The sequence below is a fragment of the Micromesistius poutassou genome (genome assembly GCF_964030765.1).
Source record: "Micromesistius poutassou genome assembly, chromosome: 21".
Lineage (NCBI taxonomy): Eukaryota > Metazoa > Chordata > Actinopteri > Gadiformes > Gadidae > Micromesistius > Micromesistius poutassou.
Window position 1 is genome coordinate 91,942 of NC_140291.1, and position 25,000 is coordinate 116,941.

Here is a 25,000-nt window from a genome sequence, read left to right on the forward strand (position 1 = left end):
GTGTGTGTGTGTGTGTGTGTGTGTGTGTTGTGTGTGTGTGTGTGTGTGTGTGTGTGTGTGTGTGTGTGTGTGTGTGTGTGTGTGTGTGTGTGTGTGTGTGTGTGTGTGTGGGGGGGGGGGGGTATTAATCCTAGTCAGAGTTGATCAACCAGTAAGGTTATCCTGGGTTCATCTCTCTTTAAGCTCCCATCCACCAGCTGTGAGATGGAAGCTGATTGGCCACGAATCCTCCCTTTCATGTTAGCTTTTCTAGTCCCGCCTGTGAGCACATGAACGCTAGCGGTTAGCTAGCGGTTAGCTCGTGGTTAGCTCGTGGTTAGCCCGCGGTTGGTTTTATTAGAACTGGGGTCGGGACCTCTGCTCCGCCTTCTCAGGGAAACGAAGAACTAACAATGTGTTCCTCCGGTCTGAACCAAGACCTTCGAGGCGAATTCAAACTGAACCGACAGGTTACCCAGAATTAGGGGTGCAACGGATCAAAAAACTCACGGTTCGGATCGTTCCTCGGATCAGAGTCACGGATCGGATCATTTTTCGGATCAGCAAAAAAAAAAAATAGACAAGACAAATAAACATAAGTTGTGTCTTTTTGTTTATTGTTATTATTGTTTGTGATAGCTTTAGCCCGGTCGGTTTGTGCAGGAAGGGGCTGTTTAAATGCCGCGGTGATAAGCGGTTGTTGAGTCGCTTTCGGTTTCACTCCTGTCAGTGAAACACCGGGGTGATGTCGCTGCAAATGCGTGGTCATGCTAGATGTGTAACCGTCACGGTTTTATCCACTAACCTCTTTCCTTCATCATTAACTTTGACAGGGAAGCCAAAATGCTCCCAAACAGGGGATTTAAATGACGCAGGGTGTTCAAGCTCCTCCGTTCCTCCGCTCGCCATGACCACGCTGTGTGTGGACTGAACATGCGCACAATTATTTTTTTCTATAAATCAATCCGCGGATCATGTGTGTGCCGAACCGAAATAATTGATCCGAACGGATCACGGATCAATGATGATCCGTTGCACCACTACCCAGAATGCATGAGAACTTATTTGCTGTGGTTGTCGACAAACGTAGCTGAGCTGGCGCCTCATGAGGAGAGCGACTCCACTGTTCTTCCATTCTGTTGTTGAACGGCGGTCGCTCACCGCCTACCAGACATCCTGCTGCGGGCATTTAGACGTCAAACGTGCCCTGATTTGTTGTGTCCTCACACTGTCGTCCACACAATTCACGATTGTGGGAATGAACTTCCCCCTTAATGAGAGTTCCAGTCCCCACAAGGTCAGCGACCCCCGACTTAGGGTCGTTCTCTCTGAGAACAGGCCGACCCGTGCTTCTATTTATAAACTACAGTAGAAAATAGTTTTCCTGCTCAGTCGAAACTTCTCCCAAGTAACAAGTCGATATCTGGCCGGGCGCCCGGGCCATTCATCCGGCATTACGAGCGAACAGGGATCGATGGGAATGGGAATGAGTGTCTGGAACGTGCTCTGTGCTCCGCTGTTAATGCCCCCAGTGTGTGAAAACTTTCTGCTGTTTTCTGCAGAGAGCGAATGAAGGCTATGGAACAACAGATTGCCAGCTTGACTGGTCTTGTTCAGCATGCACTTTTAAAGGGGCCCAGCACAGGTAGCACCAAAGAAGCGACCAGGTAAGCAACCGGATGAAACCCATAGCATCATGGGGTGCTGGGTTTTATTCAGTGGAAGCATCGCAGGATGCTGGTCCGTGTGACGGACGTTACGCCAGGAGGAGGGGAAATGGAGAGCTAATCAGATAGATGGATGAGAGTCGTTTCTCCTTCAGGTGAACAGATTCCTGCCCTGGTTTATCTGACTGCATTTCCCCCTCGCTGCTCTCTGAGCTGCCTGCTGCTCATGACGCTAGCACGGCTAATGACGCAAGCCACGCTAACGGCATTGTCATGACGACATGACCGGAACGAAAACAAATGTTGTAACTCGCTAACGATACTCAAAAACACAACCACGCTAACAGCTGAGGCCTTTTTAACATCACTCTAACGTGTATGTTTGTGTGTCTCATCGACGTTTATTCTACTAATACTACTAATCACTAAACCACGATGTGTTCCTCTCTGTGATTGGTCCGTTGAATCAGAACTTTAACCCAACCATCTCTGTCCTCAGTGAGAGACCCTCCATGTCCTCATCTCCAGCCCAGAGCGTCAACAGCACAGGTGATTCACTCATTCACACTCTCATACACCAGTTAGTCACTCATTCGTTATCTCATATACCAGATATTCACGCATTCATGCTCTCAAATACCAGGTAGGTCACTCATTAATTCTCTTTAGTACCAGGTTAGACGTGCATTCATGCTGTCATATACAGGTTAATCCTGTAGGCGTTCATGCTCTCACATACCAGGTGAGGTCATTCACTTATTCAAGCGCTTGTTTACCGGCACCAGGTCACATGGTTTAACAATAGTCACATGACTAATGACAGTAGACTCTGAGGGGAGCGTGGGTTTAGGTAAAATAACACACACACACACACACACACACACGCACACACACACACACACACACACACACACACACACACACACACCGAACACACAAACTCACACAGACACACACACACAGACACTAAACACACATGCTTGCACAAGAAAATATCTAAAGAACACACACCCGTGAAACACACACACACACACACACACACACACACACTGTGGCCGGTCACAGCGTGGTTCAGATTGAGGTCTGGAGGTGGAGGTCCGGTCTGGTCAGCCGTCAGTAAACACTCAGCGGACCGCTTGAGGACGTTATGAAACTTTTAATGACCTCATGGGAAATGATGAGGTTTTAATGAGACATGAGCTTATAAGGTGGACGTTATGAGGCGGTTATGGGGAGGTAATGAGAACACGATGAGGACAAGGGTAAACGTTCAGGGCGTGTCTCTCCCTCGGATATATTCACAACATTCCTTGGTCTTTTGTCGGGCGTGGGACGGACACGCCCTATTTAAAAGACGTTCAGCGTCTCTGAACATCACGTGTTTGACAGAATACACAAAAAAAAACCTAATGCAACTATAACAGTAAAGAAACTCTAACAGTAAATACACCCGACCACAACCAGACGAGGACTTCATTAAACGACACATTATATCAAACGCACAGCGAGCCGCCGTCGTTACTCAGCTGAAGGTAATGGAGCCGCCGGCCGTCTGCGGAGCCCGGCCTGTTTACTGCCTCCGCTCCGTCGCTCCCCGCTGCACTCGGCCAGCAGCGCCGCCCCGTTTCCATGGTTTCCTCCTGCTGCGGTTCAGCCCTGCAAGAAACCCAACGCCGGCGGACATTTTAAGGGACATTAAATCACCTGCAGCCGAGAGGCCTCTGCGCACCAGTGCACCCTGGGTAATCTCACCACGGCCTCATAACAGCCCGGCGTTAATAATGCATTAACGAACACTAACGGGTTATTCTGCCCCCGCGTAATTCAACACTGGAAAAGTATCAATAAATGACAAGGGAGGGAGATGGAGGGGACAGAGGGCCGTTACAGGGTAACGACGGCTGGGGCACAGCCCTCCACAGGAATGGAGGAGTGGAGTTTGATTGATTGATTGATTGATTGACTGACTGATTGACACCTGTCTCACGTTGACCCGGTCCTGAATCCCGTCCAGTCTCAGGTGGATCTCCGGTGCTGAGCGTGAGGAACGCTCCGGTCCAGTTTGATCCGGCCCTGGGTCTGAGGAGCGCCCCGGTCCAGTCTGATCTGGTCCCGGGTCAGAGGAAGGCTCCGGTCCAGGCAGCGGAGAAGAGCTGGCGCCCCCTGCAGGTCAACCTGAAGAGCTTCAGGAAGAACATCTCAGACCTGAGAGTCCAGCTGCAGCAGATGAGACAGCAACAGGTAAGACCCGGAGCCTGGAGCAGGCACCGGATCAGCTCCAGAAGACTATCTGCTCAATATACAAAGAACTGTTCACTCTAAAGAGATCAAATAATACTTTATGGCACTTATTGTATGTTGTACATCCTAGGACTTAAAAATAGTACTTAGCGTCGTGTAGCATCTTATCCTAGCTATCTGTGTTGTATACGGGGAACGGGTTAACCTAGTGATGGTTAGTGTATACGGGGAACGGGTTAACCTAGTGATGGTTAGTGTATATGGGGAATGGGTTAACCTAGTGATGGTTAGTGCTTGGCACTTGGTTCTATGAACATCCTCACTGTACTGACAGAGATATATTATTGTTTCTCATTCTTCTGACAAATGTACTGATTGTAAGTCACTTTGGATAAAAGCGTCGTAAAAACAATAGAAGCTAAACGGCCTAAATGTAAATGTACGAGCAATAAAGACAGCAGTGCAGTGGATGTAGGCCGGAGCAGAGCCCCAGGGTGTCCCGGGGTGTACCATGGGAGGCTGATGACCCTGCTGTGGGGGGGCCTCAGCTGCAGAACCAGGAGGAGCTGAGGCAGCAGCTGAAGTGGGCGGAGCAGGAGGTGGGGGCGAAGCTGGCGGAGGCCCTGCGGCGGGCAGACGAGCCGGCCCACAGACAGCGCACCCTGGTGGAGGAGGACCGGCTAAAGTACCTGGGCCTGGAGCAGGACGTCCTCTCCCAGCTGGGGTGAGACTGCCTCACACCACCCTCACACCGCCCTCACACCTCACACCACCCTCACACCACCTCACACCTCACACCACCTCACACCACCTCACACCACCCTCACACCACCTCACACCACCCTCACACCACCTCACACCACCCTCACACCACCTCACACCACCTCACACCACCTCACACCACCCTCACACCTCACACCACCTCACACCACCTCACACCACCTCACACCACCTCACACCACCTCACACCACCTCAAACTACAGCCCGTTCTGATGTTGGATATATTTAGAATGTATTAAACACCACTGCAGTAGGGCCGTGTCCTGGTGAACAGTCCCTGAACCACTGCAGTAGGGCCGTGTCCTCCTGGTGAACAGTCCCTGAACCACTGCAGTAGGGCCGTGTCCTCCTGGTGAACAGCCAGGCTGCGCCGTGTGCCTCCACACCCACACGGCCTTGGGGGCCAACGCCCTCGGAGCGGAGCGACAGGTTTTAACAGGAGCACCTCGCCCCAGTCTGCTCCATCTTAACTCCTCAGGGATGGACGCGCAGGGATCCATTTTGATGTGATCTGTGATTTTATGGAAGTCAAGGATTTGACTTTGACAGAGGGAGAGAGAAGGGGTGAGAGACAGAGAGAGGAGAGAGAGAGGGAGAGAGAGAGAGAGAGAGAGAGAGAGGGAGTAGCTAAGATTCACAGTGAAAGAGGAATGGAGTGAGAGAGAGAAACAGGGTAACAAGAGAAAGGTGGAGGAGAGAGAGAGGGGAGAGAAAAGAGGAGAAGAGAGGGGGAGGAGGGGAGAGAAAAGAGGAGAAGAGAGAAGGAGAGAAAGGGTGAGGGAAAGGGGAGGAGGGGAGAGAAAGGAGGAGGAGGGAGGAGGGGACAGAGGGGAGCAGGAGAGAGAGCAGAGAGGGCGAGTGCAGGCAGACCAGCTCAGCGTTGGGTCTGGAAGGTAGCCAGATGTGAGTCAGCAGAACTCTGCATCCTGACCTCTAAATACGTCCACTTAATTAGAGTCCCTGTGATTTGAGGCCAGCGAGCAGAGGCGTGAGAATCCCTTCAGTCTGAGGAGTTATTCGTTTTCATGTTGTTCAGTACTTGTGGTTGTTTCCCAGTCCGTTAGTTAGTTTTCGGTTGGTTAGTTGTCTCGTTGTAAAGGTCCTCTCAGGCTCCCCGGTCCTCCCTGTCCGTCTCTGGGGGGACTCGGAAAGACCTCCTCGTGGGGCCCAGGAAACAGAGAGACCACCCTGGGTCCTGGGAGGACTCTCTCACACTCAGACCACTCTGGGTCCTGGGAGGACTCTCTCACACTCAGACCACTCTGGGTCCTGGGAGGACTCTCTCACACTCAGACCACTCTGGGTCCTGGGAGGACTCTCTCACACTCAGACCACTCTGGGTCCTGGGAGGACTCTCTCACACTCAGACCACTCTGGGTCCTGGGAGGACTCTCTCACACTCAGATCCCCCAGCCTCCCCTCTCTGTGCTCCTCTGTCATTAACACAATGTCAGCGAGCCTGGACCTCACATCATACCGCCAGAAGAGACATAACTGTGGGTTAGGGAAGGGTTCCAATCCCATCTCGTCCCAAAACAGTCCGCCACTGTCTCCTCTAAAGACCGCTTATTGATTCAGTGATTTATGATGGACTGTGTCTGTTGGTTCAAGTTCACACTGTCTCTTCCCTCCCCTCTTCCTCTGTGTGTTTGTGAGGCAGCGTGTCTATAAGAGAAGTGAGTGTGTTCCGCCCCCTAGTGGTTCATACAGTACATTACAGCCTCTAGTGACTCTTTAGTTACTGTTGAAGAGTGACGGTTTTTACCTTCATGTACGTTAAAGAAGATTAAATTAATACAATCAGTGGAGTAGGATATCATTTTCCCAGGTAAATGTCCCAGGTAACCTTGAGACCTTGACCTTGGATTGATTCTACGAATAAATAAGAGTCGCGTTGCACTAGTGTGCATAGCGAAGGTTTTATAAATAGTATGAAAAAGTAGATTAGTAAATGGTGGCGATATGTGTAATAATTAACCCATTTCATGTTTTTAACGTTTGTGTGTGTGTGTGTGTGTGTGTGTGTCTGTGTGCGTCTACCTGTGTATGTGTGTGTGTGTGTGTGTGTGTGTGTGTGTGTGTGCGTCTACCTGTGTGTGTGTGTGTGTGTGTGTGTGTGTGTGTGTGTGTGTCTGTGTGCGTCTACCTGTGTGTGTGTGTGTGTGTGTGTGTGTGTGTGTGTGTGTGTGTGTTTGTGTGTGTGTGTGTCTGCGTGCGTCTACCTGTGTGTGTGTGTGTGTGTGTATGTGTGTGTGTGTGTGTGTGTGTGCGTCTACCTGTGTGTGTGTGTGTGTGTGTGTGTGTGTGTGTGTGTGTTTGTGTGTGTGTGTGTCTGCGTGCGTCTACCTGTGTGTGTGTGTGTGTGTGTATGTGTGTGTGTGTGTGTGTGTGTGCGTCTACCTGTGTGTGTGTGTGTGTGTGTGTGTGTGTGTGTGTGTGCGTGTGTGTGTGTGTGTGTGTGTGTGTGCAGGGACCTGGAGCGCTACGTGGACTCCCTGCAGAGGGACCAGGGGGGTCCGTCGGGGCGGCCGGTGTCCCTGCGGGAGGTGGAGGAGGGGGCCGTGTCCCTCAGGAAGGTGGGGGAGGGGCTGGCCGGACTCAAAGGTAAGACACGCCCTCTTCAGCGTTGCTAGGTTACCAATTGTGTGTGTATATGTAATGTGTGTGTGTGTGTGAGGAGACATCCAGTATGTGTGATACACACCCACGGTCCTACTGGAACCAAATACACACTGCTAGGTCAACCTGTGTGTGTGTGTGTGTGTGTGTGTGTGTGTGTGTAATGTGGGTACACTGTGTGTAATGTGTCTGTGTGTGTATGTGTAACGTGTATAATGTGTGTGTTTAATTTGTAACGTTTGGAACATATACATGGAACATGTGTACACAGTGTGTGCTGTGTGTAACGTGTGTAGTGTGTGTGTGCTGTGTGTAACGTGTGTGTAATGTGTGTGTGCTGTGTGTAACGTGTGTGTAATGTGTGTGCGTTGCTGTGTGTAACGTGTGTGTAATGTGTGTGCGTTGCTGTGTGTAACGTGTGTAGTGTGTGTGTGTAACGTGTGTAACGTGTGTGTAACGTGTGTAGTGTGTGTGTGTGTGCTGTGTGTAACGTGTGTGTAATGTGTGTGTGTGCTGTGTGTACTGTGTGTGTGCTGTGTGTAACGTGCGTGCGTTGCTGTGTGTGTCCTCAGGGGAGTTCCCCGGCCTGCAGGGCAGCATGCGGACGGTGCTGCGGGTGGAGGTGGAGGCTGTGAAGTTCCTGAAGGAGGAGCCGCACAAACTGGACAGCATGCTGAAGAGAGTGAGGAGTCTGACGGAGACGCTGGGCTCCCTGAGGAGGTGAGAGGAGGAGCAGGAGGAGGAGGGGAGGGGGGAGGAGGGGGAGAGGAGAGGGAGGGTAGAGGAGAGGAGGAGGAGGAGAGAGGAGGGAGCGGAGAGAAGCGGTTGAGTCTGAACTAAAAGGTTTCCTAAATTGAAGTGAGTTACTAACGTGCGTCTCCCCCTCGCCCTGCAGGCACGCTACTGAAGTCTCCTCCAACAGCTCCGTGAGGCCGGCCCCTGGGGGCCCCACCTCCACCCTCACCACCTCCTCCACCACCTCCACCTCCTCCACCACCTCCACCACCTCCACCTTGCCGGCAGAGACCCCCAGAGAGCCCCCCGGCCTCGCCGCCTCATCAGGCCCGGCGGAGGCGGAGGTGGGGCCCCCCCCCCCCGGCGCCCCTCCCCCCGGTGAAGCCCCCCTCCTCCCTCATGGTGGTCCAGCACGTGCAGAGCTCCCCGGTCCTCGTCCAGCACAGCCAGACCTCCGGCACCCCGCTGGGGGTCGCGGCCGACGCCCCGGCCTCCAAGACCCCCAAGGCCCGGGCCCCGGAGCCCGCCAGGAAGCCCCCCGGAGCCGGGCTGCTGAACAACGGCGCGGGGGGCCGGCAGGACGTCATCGAGGAGCTGCAGAGCAGCCAGGGGAGGAGCCGGAGCCGCGCCCTGTCCATCGAGGTACGCCCCCCTCGTCCGTCGAGGTACGCCCCTCGTCCGTCGAGGTACGGCCCTCGTCCGTCGAGGTACGCCCCTCGTCCGTCGAGGTACGGCCCTCGTCCGTCGAGGTACGCCCCTCGTCCGTCGAGGTACGCCCCTCGGCCATCGAGGTACGCCCCCCTCATCCGTCGAGGTACGCCCTTCGTCCGTCGAGGTACGCCCCTCGTCCGTCGAGGTACGCCCCTCGTCCGTCGAGGTACGCCCCCCTCGGCCATCGAGGTACGCCCCCCTCATCCGTCGAGGTACGGCCCTCGGCCATCGAGGTACGCCCCCCTCATCCGTCGAGGTACGGCCCTCGTCCGTCGAGGTACGGCCCTCGTCCGTCGAGGTACGGCCCTCGTCCGTCGAGGTACGGCCCCCTCATCCGTCGAGGTACGGCCCTCGTCCGTCGAGGTACGCCCCTCGGCCATCGAGGTACGCCCCCCTCATCCGTCGAGGTACGGCCCTCGTCCGTCGAGGTACGGCCCTCGTCCGTCGAGGTACGGCCCTCGTCCGTGCCCCCCCCCCCACGGGACCACGTAGGGTCCGGTCCATGTGATGATGACCGGTAGACGGACTGCGTTAATGCAGCGCTTCTCTGACCAGCGGCCGCTCCAAGCGCTGTACAGGATCGGCTAACATTCACTCATTCATCACACACTCACACACCGACGGCGGGGTCAGCCCCTCAGGGCGACAGCCGGCGGGTCAGGAGCAGTCAGGGTGAGGGCGTCTCGCTCAGGGACACCGCCACACTCCGCTAGGAGGAGCCGGGGATCGAACTAGCGACCTTCGGGTGACCAGCCGACCCGCTCTACCTCCTGAGCCACACGCCGTCCAAAAGAAAGTCTAACTCACAAAAAGCATGACGCCTTAATATGTTCCTACTCTCCTCTCCTCTCTCCTCTCTCCCTCCCTCCTCCCTCTCCTCTCTCCCTCCCTCCTCCCTCTCCTCTCTCCCTCCCTCCTCCCTCTCCTGTCTCCCCCCTTCGCCTCCCCCCTCTGCTCCTCCTCACAGGCGGCGGAGAAGGAGTGGGAGGAGCGGCGGCAGAACATGGGTCAGTACGACGGGAAGGAGTTTGAGAAGCTGCTGCAGGAGGCGGAGGCCACCATGATGAGGGGCGCGCCCGTCTCCCCGCCGCCCCCTGCTGGGGGGGAGGAGCCGGTGCGCCCAGCCAGCCCTGCAGCCTCACCCGCAGGTACAGGTTCACACCGCCACCACCAGGGGGTCCGGACCGCGGCCGCAACAGGTCGACTCATTCAGGACATTCTCCCACTCGTGTCTGATTAGCGTTTTTTTAAAGGTGACATATTCTACCACCAGGTGTGAGTGTGATTGGCCGTTACGAGCGTTTTGAATATCACAAGTGGGCGTGTCCACCTAGATGTGTGCTGCATAGATCAGTCTACCAGCCTACCCAGTGGGACTGTAGCAAAGGTTGCTCATCTGTCTGTCACACAACTAGGTGGACACCCCCACTTGTGATGTCAGAAGAGGCAGGTTTTCAAAACGGCTTGTAACGGCTAATCCCACCTGGTGGTGTGATACAGGACCTTTAAAGTTGTGACTCCCAGGGGCGGGGCAGTAAAGGATGATGCGGTGTGACTCTCTGACCTTCTAGTGCGTGTACAAAATGAATGAATGAATGAATGATTGGTGTTTACATGACGATTCAATAATTTATCCATTCATTCAAAATGTCAAAGCCTTAACCAGGTAGTGGCGGTTCATCAGCGTGCATGTTAACCTACCGGTGGACCCCCTCCCTCTGTGATGTCCTCCAGACCCCCCGCCCGACGGGGGCGCAGAGAAGCAGCCCCGCCCTGGACCCGAGAGGGCCGACCCCCCCTCCAGACCCGCCGTCCTGGAGAGACCCTCCAGGACCCCCGGCCCTAAACCCGCTCCGCCCGCAGAGAAGACCCCGAAGGGCGGCTCTGAGAAGGGCTGCAAGTCCCCCCCGCCGCCCCCCCCCAGGAAGACCTACTCCGGGTCCATCCCCGGGTCTGGGTCCGGGCTCACCACCACCCGGTCCGGGGAGGTGGTCTTCACCAGCAAGAGGTCCTCCACTCAGGTGAGCGGATACGGATGGTGGCTTCTGATTGGTGCAGGGACGCAGGCTCACACACTTACTGTGTGTTGTACGTCCTGGTTCTTCATAACAGCACTGAGCAGAGTGTTGTGTTGTATACGGGGAACAGGTTAACCTAGTGATGGTTAGTGTATACGGGGAATGGGTTAACCTAGTGGTGGTTAGTGTATACGGGGAACGGGTTAACCTAGTGGTGGTTAGTGTATACGGGGAATGGGTTAACCTAGTGATGGTTAGTGTATACGGGGAACAGGTTAACCTAGTGATGGTTAGTGTATACGGGGAATGGGTTAACCTAGTGATGGTTAGTGTATACGGGGAATGGGTTAACCTAGTGGTGGTTAGTGTATACAGGGAATAGGTTAACCTAGTGATGGTTAGTGTATACGGGGAAAGGGTTAACCTAGTGATGGTTAGTGTATACGGGGAATGGGTTAACCTAGTGATGGTTAATGTATACGGGGAACGGGTTAACCTAGTGATGGTTAGTGTATACGGGGAAAGGGTTAACCTAGTGATGGTTAGTGTATACGGGGAACGGGTTAACCTAGTGATGGTTAGTGTATATGGGGAACGGGTTAACCTAGTGATGGTTAGTGTATACGGGGAAAGGGTTAACCTAGTGATGGTTAGTGTATACGGGGAACAGGTTAACCTAGTGATGGTTAGTGCTTGGCCCTTGTTTCTTTGAACATCTTCACTGTACCCACAGAGATATATTTAATTGTTTCTCTTTCTTCTGACATGGACTTATTGTTAGTTGCTTTGGATAAAAGCTAAGTGCTCTAAATGTAAAGGTAAATGTGAACGGGTCATTTCACTGGCTGGTTGTGATTTAGTTTACCTTTGACACTCACTGCATGTGATTGTGTAGCAAATTGTAACCGTCTGAAACTGCTGCAAATAGTGTTTTTAATGATGATTATATTAATAATAATAATCATTACTTGGTCATTTTTAAGGAGGAAGAGGAAGATTCCCCTCCTCCTCCTCCTTCCCCCAAGCTCACACCTTTCAAGGTGTCACCTGTGGCCACGCCCACTCCTGTGCTTGCCGACGCCCCACCCAAGACAGCCACTCCTCCTCCCCATCCAGAGCCAATCACAGAAGGGGAGGATGATGGGGAAAATATCATGGCAGAACTACAGGTAACACACATACACACACACACACACACACACACACACACACACACACAGTGTTGCATGTTGATATCTTCTCTCTGTTGTGGTCAGTGAAGGAGCCTCCTATTAAAGCTCCTCCTCCGTCGTGTCCTGGCTCCTCCCCCTTCCCAGGTGTTCCAGAAGTGTCCTGTAGGGGGCGCACTTGTTGAGCCTCAGGTCAAAGAGCTCAGAGCTGGGGCCCTACCGGCCCTCAAAGAGAAAACAAAGGTAAAGATGATGTGTCGTCGTTTAGCCGACCAGCTTACCACCTGCCCACGCTAAACTGACACACAGGTGACACACCTGATGGCTGTCCCCTAACACATACACCTGGACACACCTGTACACCTGAGGCCTGCAACCTAACACATTCTCACCTGGACACACCTGTTCACCTGTGCACCTGATGGCTGTAACCTAACACATTCTCACCTGGACACACCTGTTCACCTGTGCACCTGATGGCTGTAACCTAACACATTCTCACCTGGACACACCTGTTCACCTGTACACCTGATGGCTGTAACCTAACACCTGTTCACCTGATGGCTGTAACCTAACCCCTGTTCACCTGTACTCACCTGTACACCTGCTGTGACCTTCTTTGGGCTCCAAATAATCCTGTGACCCCCACCAGACCCTCTCTCCCCCTGCCTTCCCTCCTCCTCTCCTCTCTCAGACCTTTTGGGTGTATGGGTCCAGTATTAGTCCGGGTACAGTCTGGGTACAGCATGGGTCTGGGTCTAATCTTGGTTTGGGTCTAGTTTGGGTCTAGTCTGGGGATAGCGTGGGTCTGGGTCCGGCCTTTGGATAAAGTCTGCATCTGATGGCTCCCTGTCTTTTCTCTTCGTCTTGGATTTATGCTGCAGTGTTTTGCCATCTCTGATTTCATTTCAATTTGTTTGACCTTTCTCTCGAATCTGAATCAATAAAAGAATCAATGCAGTGTTCTGCAGGCATTTACAATCTGTCTTCTGTGTTTCTTTTCCGAACCCTACTCGGTCAAAGTAAGCCCTGAGCTCGGGGAGCGGTCCTGAGCGGGCCTGTGGTCACAGACTCTGTTCAGTAGGGAGTGTTTCCTTTGCATGCCTTTCTCCCTAACCTTCACCCTGCTGTGAGGAGCACGCTTCACGCCTCACACACCTTCACTCCTCCGTCAAACTACCACCCCTCACCACCTCGGCTTTACTCCGTTTAAACCTTCATAGGCCACGCCGGTGGTCACCCTGGGGCGGGGCGGTTTCCATATCAACCAAGCAGTGCTCTTGCTTTAAAGAACCTCCAATCACATCGGGGGATAATGTAGCTGTTGTTGCGATTGGTCGAGATTGTAACCTATGGGCTGTTGGTCCACTGTGTTGCCCCATACCTTCTTTAGTTCACTTTCTTTGAGATAACTTAAGAACTCTCTTTCTACTTCTTAAATGTTGATAATTAATTTTCACTGATTCATTGATCATAATTGATGCCTAATATAACATTTAATTATGGATAGACTTACATTATATAAATTAGTTAATCCACTTTCATATTAAATGTATCAACTGTTCAACTGTACAGTACAAACTCTGGTTTGCACGTTAGCCAAGCATAGAGCTAATATCAAAGATGCTTATGCTAATCCAAGTTAGCGCCTTGCACCTAGTCAGCGCTAACTCCAGAGATGCTAATGCTAATCCACATCATGTTAGTGCCCAAGAGGCCGAGTAATACTGACCCCTCGCACAATGTCCTAGCAGACTTCAGATCCAGCCAAGGAAAAAGAGGATAAAAGTCCGGACACGGATGAAAACGGCAATACCCAATCCCGCCAGAGTCCCGCGGTACGTACCACTTCTCCCCACCGCTAGAACCCACCTCAGCCGTCTCATCTGTTCCTTCTGGTCAGGCATGGCGTCTAACCATGGCCTCTGTGTTTTCCCGGCAGGTCATTTACTACGTGACCGGTCAGATCACCAAAGAGCCCCCCCCGTCGACCCCGCCGGAGGAGGCCACTGAGCGCAGCAGAGAGCCCACCTTTCCCCCGTCCCAGGTGTCAAATGTCATTGCTAACGACCATTTCCCAAGCCAGCTACCGCAGTCACAACCTCCACCCAAACCACCACCCAAACCGTCGACCCGCTCTCCTCCCGTCTCCCCTACTGCAGTCTCTCCTCCTCCCTCCTCTCCGACCTCCAGCTCCCCTCCGCCCATCTCCCCCAAACCCACGGGGTTGATCGGCTTCAAGTTGCCCAGGAAGCAGATCAAACGCTCCGTGTCGCTGAAGACCGACCGAGAGGCCGAGGCGGAGAACGGAAACCTTATCCTCCTCAACCAAATCAATAACGAGAAAAAGTTAAAGTCCTCGTTGGTCAAGGAGACCAACAGTAAGAGTATCATTGTAGAGTCTGTGTCCACTTCCACCATGGAAACCCCCAGAGAGCTGCCCAGCGGCCCCCTCCCAGAGACGACCCTGGCTGAGACATCCGACCGGCCCAGAGAGCCACCCAAGGGACGGGATGAGGGGGCAGGTCTGAGCCCGGACCTCCCCGGAGAAGAGGCTCCTCCGCCCCCAGACAACATCGCCTTCATGATCACCAGCAGCAAGGTGCAGGCTCTGTCTTGTGGAGAGTACCAGGAGCTGGTCAACTCCAAGAAGGGCAACGTCCAGACCCTCACGGTGGGCGAGTCCGGGAAGTGGGGCGACCTGACCGAGGGCGAGGACACGGACGCCTTGGGCGCGCCCGATAACAGCTTCAACAAGAAGCCGGTGATCATCATCTTCGACGAGCCCATGGACATCCGCTCGGCGTACAAGCGGCTGTCCACCGTCTTTGAGTGCGAGGAGGAGATGGAGAGGATGTTGGGGGAGGAGCGCATCGATGAGGAGAGCGAAGGGTCTGATTCTGACAGGAGTGGAGCTCAGCAGGGAACCGGAGGAGCAGGGAGCGACGCGGCCCTGAGGGCCAGGGGCCAGTCTCCGGCCAACCGAGGGAGCCTTTCCTCCTGCTCCTCCTCCTCTAGCGCTGAGCTGGCGGACGGAGCGGGGAACTCCAACGAGTCCAACGGGGAGGGCAAGCAGGACAGCAAGAAAAAGTTCAGGTTCAAGTTCCCCAAGAAGCAGCTGGCCGCGCTGTCCCAGGCCATCCGCACGGGCAGCAAGTCGGGCAAGAAGACGTTGCAGGTGGTGGTGTACGAGGACGAGGAGGAGACGGACGGCACCGTCCGACAGCACAAGGAGGCCAAGAGGTTTGAGATTCTGCGCACTGACGAAAACCCCGTCCCGCTTTCCACTTCCAGCACGGTACAACGGGACGCCTCGGATTCCTTGCAACGGACGAACGAGATCCGGAAGAACACCTACAAGACCCTGGACAGCCTGGAGCAGACCATCAAGCAGCTGGAGACCACCATCAGCGAGATGGGCCCCTGCTCGCCCGAGGAGCACAAGGCCACGGAGACGTCGGAAGAGAAGAAGAGCTCAGAGGGCCTGAGGAGATCCGCCTCTCTGCCCGCCTCCAGGATGTCTGGTCCTAAGGTCACGCTGCCCCTCAAGAGCTCCCTGCGGAAGAAAAGCAAGCCTCAGCTGCTGCCCCGGCCCGTAGTCGCCCCCACCGCTACCTCCGCTCCTGCCCCCAGTTCCCCAGCCAGCGTTAAACAACAGGTCTCTCTCTAGCGCCTCCACCCTCCTCGAAGCTTTGGGTCCTTTCTTCCAATCCTCCAAAACGATCCTCTCTCCATCACCTAATCGATGAGATTACCCGTTTATTAATCCAATTCTTGGGAGTTTGGAAATGTTGGAAATGTGTCCTTGGGCTCTTCACCCAGTCTGTATGAGGTCATGGTTTCCATGATTGAAGAGTGGCATTTCCCTCCTCTTCCCTCTCCTCTTTCCACTGCTCCACTGCTAACGGGTTCTTCAACCAGTGGGAACGCTCTGTCCTGGGATTGAAGCTGTTACACTGACCGCTCTCTGTGTGCTTTCTCGTCCTCAGCTGCATGAACTGTTTGTAGATTTTGTGTTTATGTATTTTGGGTGATGGTTGGAGGGGGGTGCATGTGCTGTCACTGGTGATATATAAATGGCCTTCTTACTGTTGAACCAACTGGGAATTCACCTGTTTTATACCTGTTTGTCCTTTCTCTCACCTCCCCATGTGCTGTTTTTGTTTTTCTTTTGTTTATCTCCTGTTTGTGTTTGGTTTGGGTCCTCTTGCAGAGCCTCGTTTCTCCTACTAGTCGGATGCCCGTCCCCTTGTCCACGAAGGCCCGGCAGTCGCCCGGTAACACCGAAAAACCAGCCAAACAACCCAAACTACCGGACGCTCAGAGGCAGTTCCGACAGGTAGTTTTACCCTAGGGCTTCACTACGGGCCACCGGAAACACTTTCGCCGCAAGGGTTTTTCAAAATAAGAGCTTGACGTTGACATTAAAGTTCAGGGTTGGGGGTTTTAAGAAAGAAAAAACAAAATGGCCACTGAGACGCCTGGCGTGGATCTTGTTGTTTCCTCCTCTGGAGTCATCTTGGACTGGAAGGCATGACTCTTTGACTGTTCCATCCCGTAATAATAACACCACTGTATGCTTCTGCATGTCCTCACTGCTCACGGCTTTCACTGTGTTGGCGAATAAAGAACAAAAAAGGAGAGATGGCAAAAAGACGAGTGAGATGTTCCCCCGTCACTCACTGCGTGGTCGCCCCATCTCCCGTTCCCATCACAGTTGAGTTCCTAAACAGTGTCGCAAACCCCCCCCCCCCCCCCAACCCCCAGTGCTTTCTCTGAAGCTAACCAACCTAGCCGCTACGCTCCCCTTCCCACAATGCACTTCCCCTGAGAGACACACTTTACTGCACTGCTACTAAATCTCTCAAAAACCCTCAACAACCAAAACCAGCTGCACCAACAGAATGCTGATTGAGACTGATCTGTCTGCACCCAGTCTGCCTGTACACTGATCTGTCTGAACCCATTCTGCCTAACTCTACCGCCTACTGCTATCTCCTCGCTCACTCTATCTGCTAACTCCCTCAATCCCCTAGCTACCTATCTACCAGCTAACTTCCTCTATCTAGTAGTTCACTCTAATAGCTTACTCTACTTGTTGACTCTTTACTTACTAACCCTGTGTACTTGCTAAAACAGATTCTCAAGCTGTCAACTAGCTAGCAATATGTGTGTACCAGCTAGCTCTATTCCTAACAGCTTTTGCATCGGTCTGCTTCTCTGTCACCTGACTCTGCTTCCTCTGACTCACCTCCTAGTGAAGCGTCTGTCCCTGTGTGTAGCCGTCAAGAAGCAAAGCTCTCTGTGTAGTATCTGTAGTCCTGTCTTAGCCACGTCTCTGTGTCCGTAACCTTAGAGGTCCGTGTTGTCCTGTTGCCTTTGTGTGATACTTGTTGTTTCATTTGATCCTCTGTTGACCACCTCGTCTGTTCTGGCCTCTCTTGTTTGCAGGGTAACGGGAGTGCTAAGCGGGCGGATCATAAAGTGCCCTCCCCTTCTGTCTCTAAAATCCCTGCTTTTTATCCTAGCGCCACTAAAGGCACCTCCGGCCCCAACCCGGATGCGACTAACACCAATAACCCTTCCTCCTCCTCCTCCTCTTCCTCCAACAACAAGTCCTCCCTCCCCTCCCCCCACCACCCTCCCCGTTCCTCCTCCTCCTCCTCTTCGCACCTCCCCTCCCTGTCTAACGGAAACCCCAAACCTACTCCTTCTCCTCCCTCACAGCACGCCGGTAAAACTCTCTCCTTCTCCTCCCCCCAGACCCAAAACATAAGAGTGCACTCCTACTCCTCTTCATCCTCCTCCTACTCCTCCTCCTCCTCCTCCTCTCCCTCCCCCCTGTCGCCCACCCCCGTGGGTCCGGGCGGGAGGAGCATTCGCACCATACACACGCCCAGCTTCACCAGCTACAGGTCTCACAACGGCTCCAGCGCCAAGTCCTGCATCCCTACCGCGACTAAGGACTCCGCCTAGCGCTAGCGCCCTGGCGTTAGCCTAGCACCAGCACTGTAGCGCCAGCGTCGTAGCCCCGACACCGTTGCAACAACACCGTTGCAACCCCCCCCGACCAACGGGCTAGCTTAGCATCGCTCTAGCGCCAGATCCATAGCACTATCCCCATAGTGTTGACCACTGCTAGCCCTGTGGCACTAGCACCGTAGCATTAGCATAGCTCTAGCACCATGGAGCAAGCATCATTGTGTTATCACCCTAGCATAGTACCATAGCATGTTATCCTAGCGTTGCCCCTCCAGCTCCCAGGGCTAGCGGCTAATTTTGCTTTGATTTGCTTTATTGTTTCTTGTTCTGTTTTGTTCTCCATCTTGTTGAAAATAGTATTAAGCGATGCACTCTTCCATGCTTTTAGTTGTCACCCCCCGGTGGTGTCCTCGTGCCACTGCAGTTGTATTTCCCAGTTTTTGTATATTAAGATGAAACCGCTTTTATGAAGCGTTTTAAAACAGGGGGATTCACTCTCCTGGTTGAGTCCCTCTGTCTGGAAGTCTCTCGGGGGTCAGAGCTTTCATGGGGTGGAAAAAATATATTTTTACTTTTTCAGAAAGAATAGATGATGTCGTATTGATGCTGTTTACAGAGACTGTCATGTAGGCCTGTGTGTTTTGTTTTTTAAATCAGAAAACTGCATAATCATAGTTGTTTTTTTATTTGCCGGACTTTCCCTGTTAAAGCCTTTTTACAAACATAGAGTATGTATCCAGATGTTTTACTACAGGATTAATGCAATAGTGTTGCAGAACATCTGTCCGTATGCACTGCCGATTCTTCTCAAGGTGTTTCACTGCATCATCTCTTTGTCTCTTTGCCAAAGCCGCTGTATAGTGTGGTTAGAAGGCCCGTCTCCAATCCTGGGACTAGATTTGATGTCCACGCCCAGAGCCAAGGCCTGATTTCAATAGCTCTCTCTAGGAAATGTCTCCTAGCATTTATCATTGGTCTAAATGTATACAGTACTAAAACACAATAAACTGTTCTACTATGTGTACATAGAAGCTTCTGGCGAGGAATGGAGTAGTTTTGTTAACGTAACAAAGTTTATTTGGATGCACGCATTGCGGGGAACCTTATAGGGGAGAGTTGTAAAGGACTGTTTGCACAGATAGATTTTGTAAATATTTTGTTTTGTAAAGCTGTTTTCTCTAAAGCGACGTGGCTTTCAACTGTCTCAATAAAGATCTGCATGCTTTGAATGCATTTACATTACCACACCTATCCACGCGTCATTCATTGTGTGTGTGTTTAATTATGCCTATATATTCCATTTGTAATAGGAATAGTTTGATGATGTTGGTGATAAGCATAATCATGATTAGAAAGGTAAATGTAGGAGTTTAAATGTTCTCCATGGCCATCAGACTATAGACAGTTGTTTGGTTGGGTTTTTATTATAATTTACGAATTACAAATTTAAATTCACAATGTACATCTTTGAATTAATATATATAATTGTATAGAATATGTACATAATATAATTTTATAGGGGTTTTTCAAAATGTAAATCAGCCGTGATGTAAATCAACCATGTTTTATGTTAAATTGTAAGTAGAAATATCTAAATTTGAATGTTAAAATGAGAATGTTCCAGTCCAGTCGAAATCTATTCCATGATTGATGGAATAACTACCTTTAATAAACAATGGCTATTTTTGATGACAGAAAATTATAGAAATTATTAGAAATCAATAAAAAGGTGAAATGGTCTTGGAGATGAAAAGAGCGACAGAGTTCTCTAGCAGAATTTGTGAAATTATGACTAAATAAGAAAGGAGCTATAGTTTATAAACCCATGGATATGTAACTTCTATTTAGAATTATAATAATATAATATACACTATTTTGTAATGTTAACCAGCTACACTTCGTTTGTTTAATAAATGCATGTATTCATTATTATTCAAGGTTATTATTTGAATCAGATAAATGTCATTCTTCTTGTTTTTTATAATAATAATTGGATTTACCACATAAAAGAAAAGCAATTTCTTTGGTAAAGATGTATTAAACTTTAAGAGATACTCGCCTACGTCATCGTCACCACGTGTGTCAACACGATGACGTAGGCGGAAGCAGCTCCTCGGCGAGAGACACGTGAGTAGAGAGCATGTGGTTAATAAACCTTTAATAAACCTTTAATAACGTACTTAAACACTTAAAGTAGTGCTACAGGACATGTTGAGTATAGACCGAGGCGTTCCGGCGTCGTGTCCCCCTTATGACTGGTGTGTTTGCACTGGTTTGGGTTCGTTTTGTACTGGTACCGTCACTGGTTCCAGTTGAGTTCGGTGCGACCGGAGGGGAACACGTGACTAAACCATGAGAGGACCACCAGCTGGTCTTCATAGTACTGGTACCGGAAGGTTGCTGGTTGGACCCCCGGCTCCTCCTAGCTCACCCTCACTGCTCTGTGTGTACTGAGTGTGAACGGGTGAATGTGAGGCGTTGTTGTGAAGCGCTTCCGGTGACCACTGGTCAGAAAGCACTGAATGAACGCACTCCGCTGACCTTTGACCGTTTAAAGATAATGATGGATAATGATAATGATGGACCTTATCCCTGTTCTAAACCACCGGTAATGACGTCAGGGCGTCTGTCAGCATCACGTGGTCACATCACGTGGTCTTCTGTCCCTCCAGGACCTGAAGATGTCCGTCTTCCCCCGGATCTCCCTCCGCCCGGAGGTCTACGAACACCTGAGACACGTCTTCCTCAACCAGGAGGTGAGACGGTCACCATGGTGACCATCTGGTCACCACTTCACCACGTCACAATGTTTCCTTCACCACGTCCCCACCAGTATTCACCACGTCACCACCTGTATTCACCACGTCACCACCTGTATTCACCACGTCACCACCTGTATTCACCACGTCACCAGCTGTATTCACCATGTCCCCACCAGTATTCACCACGTCCCCACCTGTATTCACCACGTCACCACCAGTATTCACCACGTCACCAGCTGTATTCACCACGTCACCACCATTATTCACCATGTCCCCACCAGTATTCACCACGTCACCAGCTGTCCCTCACCATGTCACCACCAGTATTCACCACATCACCACCTGTATTCACCACGTCACCACCTGTATTCACCACATCATCACCTGTATTCACCACGTCACCAGCTGTATTCACCACGTCACCAGCTGTATTCACCACATCACCACCACGTCACCACCAGTATTCACCACCAGTATTCACCATGTCACCACCATTATTCACCACGTCACCAGCTGTATTCACCACATCACCAGCTGTCCTCACCCCGTCACCAGCAGTCCTCACCCCCCCCCCCCTCCAGCTGCAGGCGGCCGTGGGCCGGGTGGAGGCAGAGCGGCGGTTCCAGGGGCTGCTGCTGGTGCTGTCTCACCCCCCGGGGTTCACCTGCGTCCGGGCCAGCACCCACCTGGCCCCGCTGGAGGAGGTCCGCCGGCGGCTGGCCCACGAGCTGGAGGAGGTGAGGGGGAGGAGAGAGAGGAGGGGGGGCTCTGATAGGAGGGTGGTCTCTGATAGGAGGGTGGTCTCTGATAGAGGGCGGTCTCTGATTGGAGGGCGGTCTCTGATAGGAGGGTGGTCTCTGATAGGGTGGTCTCTGATAGGGTGGTCTCTGATTGGAGGGCGGTCTCTGATAGAGGGCGGTCTCTGATTGGAGGGCGGTCTCTGATAGGAGGGTGGTCTCTGATAGGGTGGTCTCTGATAGAGGGCGGTCTCTGATAGGGTGGTCTCTGATAGAGGGCGGTCTCTGATAGAGGGCGGTCTCTGATTGGAGGGCGGTCTCTGATTGGAGGGCGGTCTCTGATAGGAGGGTGGTCTCTGATAGGGTGGTCTCTGATAGAGGGCGGTCTCTGATTGGAGGGCGGTCTCTGATTGGAGGGCGGTCTCTGATTGGAGGGCGGTCTCCACATGAGGGACTGATAGCAGGCTGGTCTCTACAGCAGCAGCAGAGGTGCGGCTCGCCGGACGCGGTTACCACAGAGATTCTCTTGCATCCCCTGGTTCCAGATGTGCTGCTGCTGCCAGTCATCGGGCCCAGGTACCCACACACACACACACACACACACACATCTGGAATCACTCCTGTAAGATCATAGCTGGACAAATCAGAGTGAGCAAAATGTTTCTTTGACAAAAAACTTTTTTTGAATTTTCTTACATGTTACTTAAATGTTGTTCTCACTCAGAATTCAGAATAATTGTTATTATTCTGAATCTAAACTGGTGGATTGTTCCTCTGTGGGCCCTTCTGGACAACGCTGTGGGTACGCTCTGAGCTCTGTTAGAGCTCTGGAGGAGCCCCTCACTCCTCTGTAGCAGAGAGGAGCTGGACCAACTCACTGCTGAGTTACTCCTGGACATAGAACCAATGAACCCTGGGGTGTAGTCAGAACGAGAGCAGAGAGAAGCAGCAGAAGATTTAGAAAAATAAACCTAATAAAAGTCTAAACAAATGAAATGACACTTTAGGAATGGTTCACCTTTAAGGACCTGAAGGAAGCGTGTGAATGCGGCTGTCCTCCAGGTCCCTGGTCCCGCTGAGGTCAGAGGTCGTGGTGGGGGCCCAGTGTGGCTCCGCCGTGTTGAGGGGAGCTCACGTCTTCGCCCCGGGGATCGTGGCCACGCCCAAGTGTAAGGCCACGCCCCCTCCGGGTGGCACCCTCTAACTCCTCCCTCCTCCTATCACAGCCTTCCTCTAACTCCTCCCTCCTCCTATCACACCCTTCCTCTAACTCCTCCCTCCTCCTATCACACCCTTCCTCTAACTCCTCCCTCCTCCTATCACTCCCTTCCTCTAACTCCTCCCTCCTCCTATCACTCCCTTCCTCTAACTCCTCCCTCCTTCTATCACAGCCTTCCTCTAACTCCTCCCTCCTCCTATCACTCCCTTCCTCTAACTCCTCCCACTCCCCCACCTCCGGTCCTCTAACTCCTCCCTCCTCCTATCACACCCTTCCTCTAACTCCTCCCTCCTTCTATCACTCCCTTCCTCTAACTCCTCCCACCTTCTATCACTCCCTTCCTCTAACTCCTCCCTCCTCCTACCACTCCCTTCCTCTAACTCCTCCCACCTTCTGTCACACCCTTCCTCTTAACTCCTCCCTCCTCCTATCACTCCCTTCCTCTAACTCCTCCCACCTTCTATCACTACATTCCTCTAACTCCTCCCTCCTCCTATCACTCCCTTCCTCTAACTCCTCCCATTAATAAGGTTCAGTGCGTGTCTAGAAGCTCCAGTGTGAATAAAGTTGCGGCCGTCTCCCTGTCAGTCATGAAGCCGGGCGACGCAGTGTCTGTGTTCTCGGACGTGGACGGCCGCTGCACCCGGGGCTGCACCAAGCCCTTCCAGGGGAACAAGGTGTTTGTGGGTAATGGAGTCTCCGAGATGCACCGCGCCACCATCTTCGCCCAGGAACCCACCAAGTAAGAAGACCTCCTCCTCATCCTCCTCCTGCTCCTCCTCCTCCTCCTCGTCCTCCTCCTGCTCCTTCACATTAACAACATGAACAACAATACTCTTATTGTATGTTGTGCGTCCTAGCACCTGAAGGTAGAACTTAGCATCGTGTAGCATCTTATCCTAGCTATCTGTGTTGTATACGGGGAATGGGTTAACCTAGTGATGGTTAGTGTATACGGGGAATGGGTTAACCTAGTGATGGTTAGTGTATACGGGGAACGGGTTAACCTAGTGGTGGTTAGTGTATACAGGGTATGGGTTAACCTAGTGATGGTTAGTGTATACGGGGAATGGGTTAACCTAGTGATGGTTAGTGTATACGGGGAACGGGTTAACCTAGTGATGGTTAGTGTATACAGGGAACGGGTTAACCTAGTGGTGGTTAGTGTATACAGGGAATGGGTTAACCTAGTGGTGGTTAGTGTATACAGGGAATGGGTTAACCTAGTGGTGGTTAGTGTATACAGGGTATGGGTTAACCTAGTGATGGTTAGTGTATACGGGGAACGGGTTAACCTAGTGGTGGTTAGTGTATACGGGGAATGGGTTAACCTAGTGGTGGTTAGTGTATACGGGGAATGGGTTAAACTAGTGATGGTTAGTGTATACGGGGAATGGGTTAACCTAGTGATGGTTAGTGTATACGGGGAATGGGTCAACCTAGTGGTGGTTAGTGTATACAGGGAATGGGTTAACCTAGTGATGGTTAATGTATACGGTGAACGGGTTAACCTAGTGATAGTTAGTGCTTGGCTCTTGGTTCTATGAACATCCTGACTGGACCCACAGAGATATATTGTTGTTTCTCTTTCTTCTGACTAATCTTCTTATTGTAAGTCGCTCTGGATAAAAGCGTCCCTGTTCTGACCCGGTCTGGACCGGTTGTGGTTTCCCTTGGTCCTGGTCTGACCTGGTCTGGACCGGTTGTCGTTGTGTCTCCTCAGGGGGATGGGGGTCCGCATGACGGAGCCACTCTACCAGAGCCCCTCCTTCGACGGGGTCCTGCCAGACCTGGTCTTCCTGCAGGTACCTGACCCCTAACCCCTGACCTGTCTCTGTACTGTCTAACCCCTACCTGCTCCTTAATGACCCGTCTCTGTACTGTCTAACCCCTACCTGCTCCTTAATGACCTGTCTCTGTACTGTCTAACCCCTACCTGCTCCTTAATGACCTGTCTCTGTACTGTCTAACCCCTACCTGCTCCTTAATGACCTGTCTCTGTACTGTCTAACCCCTACCTGCTCCTTAATGACCTGCCTCTGTACCGTCTAACCCCTACCTGCTCCTTAATGACCTGTCTCTGTACTGTCTAACCCCTACCTGCTCCTTAATGACCTGTCTGTACTGTCTAACCCCTACCTGCTCCTTAATGACCTGTCTCTGTACTGTCTAACCCCTACCTGCTCCTTAATGACCTGTCTCTGTACTGTCTAACCCCTACCTGCTCCTTAATGACCTGTCTCTGTACTGTCTAACCCCTACCTGCTCCTTAATGACCTGTCTGTACTGTCTAACCCCTACCTGCTCCTTAATGACCTGTCTCTGTACTGTCTAACCCAGTGTTTCTCAACCTTTTTTGAGCAAACGCCCCCCTTACCTT

General features: G+C 52.1%; 2 protein-coding genes across 2 annotated transcripts in view; both read left to right on the forward strand.

The window, feature by feature from the left end:
• Positions 1-122: 122 nt before the first annotated feature.
• On the forward strand, positions 123-19,141 carry LOC311366681 (sickle tail protein-like). The gene is given in 16 exon segments (XM_084485478.1): positions 123-1,646; positions 2,146-2,195; positions 3,661-3,887; positions 4,436-4,611; positions 7,139-7,272; positions 7,860-8,007; positions 8,183-8,481; positions 8,483-8,664; positions 9,701-9,881; positions 10,468-10,754; positions 11,735-11,920; positions 12,068-12,163; positions 13,672-13,758; positions 13,863-15,578; positions 16,134-16,259; positions 17,372-19,141. Coding segments are annotated over 16 exon segments (4,518 nt in total). The 5' UTR covers positions 123-1,548; the 3' UTR covers positions 17,897-19,141.
• An 866-nt stretch (positions 19,142-20,007) lies between these two features.
• Positions 20,008-25,000, forward strand: part of nsun6 (NOP2/Sun RNA methyltransferase 6) — a 14,804-nt gene continuing 9,811 nt past the window's right edge. The window contains exons 1-7 of the mRNA XM_084485829.1: positions 20,008-20,029; positions 20,575-20,658; positions 21,246-21,401; positions 21,880-21,977; positions 22,464-22,570; positions 23,209-23,362; positions 24,344-24,425. Coding sequence (XP_084341955.1) covers positions 20,584-20,658; positions 21,246-21,401; positions 21,880-21,977; positions 22,464-22,570; positions 23,209-23,362; positions 24,344-24,425 — 672 coding nt within the window. The 5' untranslated portion in view covers positions 20,008-20,029; positions 20,575-20,583. The remainder of the gene's footprint in view (positions 20,030-20,574; positions 20,659-21,245; positions 21,402-21,879; positions 21,978-22,463; positions 22,571-23,208; positions 23,363-24,343; positions 24,426-25,000) is intronic.